At 50.7% G+C, this 6,649-nt stretch overlaps 1 protein-coding gene across 1 annotated transcript; it reads right to left on the bottom strand.

Annotated features, from left to right (window-relative positions):
• Positions 1-5,721: 5,721 nt before the first annotated feature.
• Positions 5,722-6,645, bottom strand: EN2 (engrailed homeobox 2; the record flags this gene model as incomplete). The annotated part of the gene is made up of 1 exon (XM_025197779.1): positions 5,722-6,645. A coding segment is annotated over one exon (426 nt), but the record flags the coding sequence as incomplete, so codon positions are not given.
• Positions 6,646-6,649: the final 4 nt, after the last annotated feature.

Here is a 6,649-nt window from a genome sequence, read left to right as displayed (position 1 = left end):
CCCAGGGCGGGTGCCCCCGTGTCCGCACCGCCGGGAGCCCGAGGGTGAGGGGAGCGAAAAGCCAGGTGGCGGCTGGGGCTGGGCAAGGGCGATGGGGGGACACCGGGGGACAAGGGGTTACTGCGGGGGAACCAGGACCCTGCTGGAGAGTCCCCGTCCGCAGCTGGCAGGTGGCCCCGCGACACCCGCTCCTGTGCTGCAGGACGAGGGGGCTCCGCACGCGCAGCCCAGTCCGGCTCCTGAAGGAAACCTGGGCTGGACGTGAAACGTCGGAGGCCGAGCAGGTTTAGGATCTGCTTTGGCTCCTTTAAATCCCCCGCGGCACTGGGGCAGGTCTGCGAGCACCCGCTCGCACCCCGTCCCTGCTGCGGGGTCCCGTGGGAAGGAGGGCAGGGCTGCAAAGAAACACCCCGGACGTGTGTGTGTGTGACAGCGTGACTCCCGCCCGCGAGGAGCTGCGCGTGCAGGCCGGCCGGGTGCGCTGCCCGCGCTGGGCTGAGCTCTTGGCTTTTCTTGTTGCTGTTTTGCAAGGTCCTGGCCGGCGGGTCCCGGCGAGAGGACGTGTTAGTCCGGGGGGGGGGTGTTACTGTTTCCAAACTACCTTTCCCAGATTTCAAGCATACTTTAAAAGCCAAATGGAGCATTTCTCGGCCAGCGGGAAAGAAATTTCGGCGGGCTTTGGGGGAAAAAAAGTAGCTGAAATCAGTGTTTGTCAAGTCGGTGTGGCGGGACGAGCCGTGCAGGGGACACGCACGCTGGGGGCTGTGCCGGTGCCTGGGTCGAGGGGGTGCATTTCTCTCGCCCTCGGACTATCTCGGGCAGTTCATCTCCGGCTGTCAGGGGAGGGACGGCTGCTCTTTGCTCCGCCGAGGTCCCCCGCGCTGGATGCACCCTCAGCTGCCAGCGGTACCAAATGTGCGCTGGAGCGTGTCTGGGGCTGAATAACGTGAACTTCACCAGACTGCCTCCCTTCAAGTTGCGGAGGGAGCTTAGGAGCCAAAAATGTGCTGGATTCACCCGGGGAGAGGTGGGCGCTTCCGGCCAAGGCATTGTGCTCGCCTCGGCTCCCCGAAGTGTTGGGAAAACTCTCCCTCCCCCCCTCCCTCCTTCCCTCCCTGCTCCAGCGCCCCGCTGTCCCCGGGCGGGCGGGCGGGCGGCCCGGGGAGCCCCGCGCTCTCCCGCCCCAGCTCGTCCGGGCCGGGCTTGCGCTTGTCCCGACGTGTCCCGGCAGGAGTGCAGCCCGCGGGTCCCAGCGGCAGCTCCTCACCTCGGCTCTGCTCAGCGCAACTTTGTTTGGTTGTGCTGTGTTTCAGGCAGCCGCAGCGTGCTCCTGAAGCTGCAAACTCGTGTCCACCTTCCTCTTCCGAGCGTTTCATAAGCACAGATGTTCGTTTGGAGACGATCTCCAAACATCCCAGGGGCACTTCTGATAGCTGCATGGGCGGGGATTGAATGCTGAGGTCGGATATTAAATCAGCGGGATGCAGAATTACTTTTTTGCCACAAACCCGAGCTGGCTAAACAGTTTCTTCCTGTAACTCGGATATGCATTACACAATCAGCGACAAGGACATTTGCATATACAGTGCCTGGATGTATGTTTGTGTATCGCATGTGTGCTATAACGCATTAAAATATACTACAGAGTTAAATACGTTGAGCAAATCGTGGGGTTTAGACTTCCCTCTCTCTCTTAGAGGCTTCCTAAGCAAAAATACAGTTAACTGCATGCGATTAGATGCTTCCTGCCACATCAGTTGCGGATGTCTTTTACGTGCGATTCTGCAACACTTTCTTATACAATTGTGTGTGGCGATCTGCTGCGTTGTTGATTTAAAACAAGCTATTAATCCCTCTGCCTTTGCGAGAAGTATCCATCCCTTATTAGTGGAAAAGGAACAGGCTCAAAGCTGGAATAGTGAATTGAGGCGTGCCCCAAAGGTCGTTTTTGACCCGTGCATGCCCGCACACATGTTGGCGATGGACACTGCAGTGACACGCACCACAGTTGGGGTGTGTTATGCCCGGAGCGAGCATGAGCACCGGGCACCTTCCACCGACATCTGTACACCTCCCCGCTCCCCGCTGCTCGTGTGTACGCTCGCACGCGTTATAAAATATGCACAGGTAGCCCCAGAGAGTTTGAGGACCAGGTTTTCCATGTAACGCGGTGTATGTATTTGTTATCTGCTATGAGGGCGAGGTTGTGTGAGGAAGCTATTTCTGCACAATTAATTTTAAACGTCAAAAGCACGGGAAGTAACTTTGTAGTGCTCCACGGCCAGGAAGCAGCGGGGAGCCGCGTGGTGTGGTTTGAAGTCCTCGTTTGTAAGTGCCCTGAAAGTACCGATCAGTGGAAAAAAATGTAAAAAGGGGAGTAAATCAGGCATTTTGACCCATCTAGCTTTTCATTCAAGCTTTTACAAACAAAGTGTGGGGGTGGAGTAAAACTGGTCTAGCCTCTGGTCTCTGTTACAGAAACAGTTATTGCTCACTGCGGATCACTTGCAATTTAGTTTGGATAAAATCCAACTGGCGACAAGTCATTTTTTCTCTATTCCTCATACCGCTGATATCTCTGGGAACGTCCTAACGGGAATCCAGCACGAAATATGAAGTTAGCCAAGTTGTCCTGAGATTTTCTCCTGGAAAGAAAACCTAAATACGTAAAGGATGACACTGCAGTTTCATGAATCTGGTTTGTAAAAGAGACCCCTGGTACCACTGGTGTAAAACAGGTGTACAGCTTGCCCGATTGCATCATTAAGGGGTGGCCACATTTCCTCCGGTGCAGCATCACTGAGTCCATAAGAAATGCCTGTGCAGAGCTGCCCCGGTGCAGGGCTCGCTGGCAGGAGGCAGCAGACGCGCCACCCCTTCACCTCGCACCACTGCGGTTGTTTCCAGCGCAGATCTAAACCCCAGCCTAAGGACAGGGTTTTGACGCCACACAGCAAGGAACTACCCCCCAAGATCGTCCTTCACCTGCCAGGCTAGTTTCGGTGGGGAAACTCCTGTCACGCACACCCACGAGTTTTGCAAGACACAGTATTGAGAACACTATTTTCTCACTGAAAGCGTTCGCTTAATCTGCCTCTTTTATAATCATGTGCATGCCGTTCAAAATCTTCCTTATTTTTGAAAAAAAAACCCCTAATGTTGTACTAGAAAACAAGGTTCCTGGAATAAGGGAATATTTTTCTCCTAGCCAGTCTCTAAATCAAGAGAGAGTTTTGCCTGCGGGAGACTATTTCCACTGGAGCAGGGGGTTTGCGAGTTTGTATTTATTTAGTTTTAAATTTCTCGCCGCAGGAACAAGCTCTGATAACAGGATCCTGGGCAGGAGCCCCCCTCTCCCCACCTTATTCTTCCCTATGATACAGCCCAGTTGAGGAAAAACAGGCTTAAATATTTTGGCGACATTGTGTCTATTGTTGCAGGAAAGTAAATCATTTTGTTTGTTTGTTAGTTTGCTTTCCTGAGACTGCTCTAAAATCTTGGCTTCTTTTTTTATCTTTTTTTTTTTTTTCCAGAAACTTAACAAGTGATAATAAAGGGAACACACTGCTCGGTTAGGATTGTTAGGTCTCTTTTTTTTTTAAAGGCAAAAAAATAGGATACTGACATTATTCTTCTGATTTGTCTCATTTAGATTCAGATTTGGGAGTTTGTACAATTTTCGAGTTGACACCTGCAGTGGACAAGATCTGTTTTCCAAAGTATCAGACAGACGAGTCTGAAGTCTGAACGGGTGAAACCTGTTGACAATGTGCGTGATGAAACACGTGCTCCTTTTTTCAAATCTTAAACCCTGCCACCCTAACCTTGTTCTCATGGGCACCGTTTAGGGGTCATTTTATTTATCAAGAAATCAACAAGTTGCTTCGTGATTCAAAAAAAAATTAAATAAAAAAACCCAACTATGACGAGTTTGTCAGAAAAATGGGCAGTCTCCCAAACTGCCACCCCCACCATCGAAATCTGTTTGACCCCACTTCGTATTTTTAACTCGGGCTCCCGTACAATTTGATCCTGAATCAGAAATAAGCTGGAGAGACTAAATATTACAGCTACGACTCCATGCCAACAGTTCGAGCCACACATTGAGTATTTCGTAATAAAGTGTTTTTATTTAATGCAATCTTCAAGAATTTAAACACACAAAATGCAGTGAGAATGTTCACAATTTTGAGACCACAGTTGTAAATAGAAACATTCATATTTCATAAGATTATAAATATTTGATACTGCCATTGTAAAATGCACGTTTTATAAACTGAAAAAAAAAAATCTTTGCTCTCTTGCTAAAAGGCAATGTCATTTGATCCTGTCTCCTAAGCAGCTGATGATTATTCACAGAATTTAAAATTACAGCTTTTATTTTATAATTTTGCTTCTTTTTTAAGTTTATACTAATATGTACAATGTGTATCTATTATAGCTGTGAAATAAAGAGGTTTAAGGCAAAGCGAGAAGTTCACCCTCAATCATCAAGGAGACTACAGTCCTGAATTATTATACAACACACAGCCACTCCGGAGTGCGCTTGTGCCCCTGGCCAACATTTTGGACACTTTATTCCAAACCCGGGGGGAAAAAAAAGTCTGAAACTGGGAGAAACTATTTTTTCTTTTTGTAAAAAAAAATAATAAAAAATTATAAATCTCGAAAATCTTTCATTTACATGGTATCACGATTTCAAATCAGAAAGCTACAACTGAAGGGAAAACAAGCGAACAAAAATGCCAAGAAATGTTTTATTTACACTGACTGTCCCTTCATAGTTGCTGTTCGGTGTTATAGATAGATACCACTGATTTGAAACCTGCTCCCTATTCTGAACTGATGGATTTATTTTTGTCGTTGGATAATAATTAGCCTACTGATCCTCCTCCCCCTCCCCCCCCAACCCCAAAAATAAAATCCCTCCCTGCTTTTGGTGGGCTCCTCTGTTTTTCTAACCCGAAGTGGACATGAGAGAGCTCCCCTCCCTGCATAACAGAAGCTGGTCGTGCTGCCCGCTTGGCTTTCCCCGCAGCCCTAATCCCCACGCAGCCGGGCAGCAGGGGCTCTAGCTATGCCTGCGAGGCGTCTTCTTCCCCGGACGCGCTGCAGCTCAGCCCTGTCCCCAAAGCGGCCCCGCTCCAGCTGCCAGCAGCGTTGCACAGCGGCCTGCCTGGTGCTTGTGTCCGAGGCACAAATCACCCCAGGCTCCAGCTACAGACAACCAGGTCCGGGGGGGAGCGCACAGGAGCCGCCGGGCTGGCAGGAGAGGGGCTGCGGGCACAGCCCGGCCTCACAAAGAAGAGCCTCCTTCGGGCTGCAAAGGGGCTCCTGGTTTTTTCACTTCCTAGGACGCGGTCCCGGAAGTTGTGCTGTTTACCTCCAAAGTTTGCCAAACAAGCTCCGGGAAGGGGGGAAAATACCGGAGGGCCAGCTCCTGTCCTCCATCTCCCGAGCCCTGGCTGCCCTGCCTGCCACCCCGCAGCCCAGCTCCGCACAGAGCGGGGAGCCCGGCCCCTTCTGTCCAGCGGGCGCCCTGGGGTTGCTTTCCCTGTCGGTACTGCTTTGTTTTAAAATAATAATAATAATAATAATAATAATTAATAATATTAAATTAATGCCTCCCCCCCAACGCCGACCACCCGCGCCCACACACGCACGCACTCACAACATAAAATAATTAGAATAATAATAATTAAAAAAAATAGAGAGAGAACAAATAGGAGAACTATTTATTCGGTTCACAGTCGTGTGAAATGCAGCAATAAAAATCTTTGGACTTCAGCAAAAGTTGTTTTTTTTTTCTTTTTTCTTTTTTTTTTTTAATTTCCAAAAAACAGCGTCCAAGGTCCATGAAAACAGCGCTTAAGTCTATAAAAAAAATGTCACTTAAGCAGTTTAAAAAAAAAAAAACAACCAAAAAACCCCCCCATCGAGACAGCGTCTCCAGCTGCAGCCACCCGAAACCCACCGGGGGGAGGGGGGGAGGAAATCCCGCAAAATAATAATAACGTTGTAGTCAGATCTGTGGGATTTGGAGCAGCCCCTTACCTGTGACTCCTCTACACAGGCTACCGCAGGGCTCTGAGAGCCCCGCGCCCCTCCGCTACGGATGCTGGTCTCGTCTGTACACACGGGTTGTTTGTCCTGCTTTATTCTCTCTTTAAATTATTGCATGGGATGAGCTCGGCCGCCCAGCGCCCGCCCCGCCCGGCCCTACTCGCTGTCGGACTTGCCGTCTTTCGCCGTGGTGGAGTGGTTGTAGAGTCCCTGCGCCATCAGGTGCACCGCCAGCGTGTTCTTGCTGCCCGTGGCCTTCTTGATCTTGGCCCGCTTGTTCTGAAACCAGATCTTGATCTGGGACTCGTTGAGGCTGAGTTCCTGGGCCAGGCTCTGCCGCCGCTGCTCCGTCAAGTATCTGTTGGTCTGGAACTCGGCTTTGAGTCTCTGCAGCTGCTCGGCCGTGAAGGCGGTGCGGGGCCGCTTGTCCTCTTTGTTGGGGTTCTTCTTCTTTGGTTTGCGCGACCTGGGCCCTGGGGTGCGGGGGCGGCCGGGCGGGGCGACAAACAACAGCACAAAGAGAGACGTGAGAGGCAGGCAGGCGGCTGGGCCCCGGGCCGCTCTGCTCGCGCGTGGGCAGGAGGCA

The sequence above is a fragment of the Alligator sinensis genome, unplaced genomic scaffold (assembly GCF_000455745.1).
Source record: "Alligator sinensis unplaced genomic scaffold, ASM45574v1 scaffold601_1, whole genome shotgun sequence".
NCBI lineage: Eukaryota > Metazoa > Chordata > Crocodylia > Alligatoridae > Alligator > Alligator sinensis.
The sequence above is the reverse complement of the archived record's forward strand: the minus strand, read 5'-3'. Positions and strand labels throughout refer to the sequence as shown.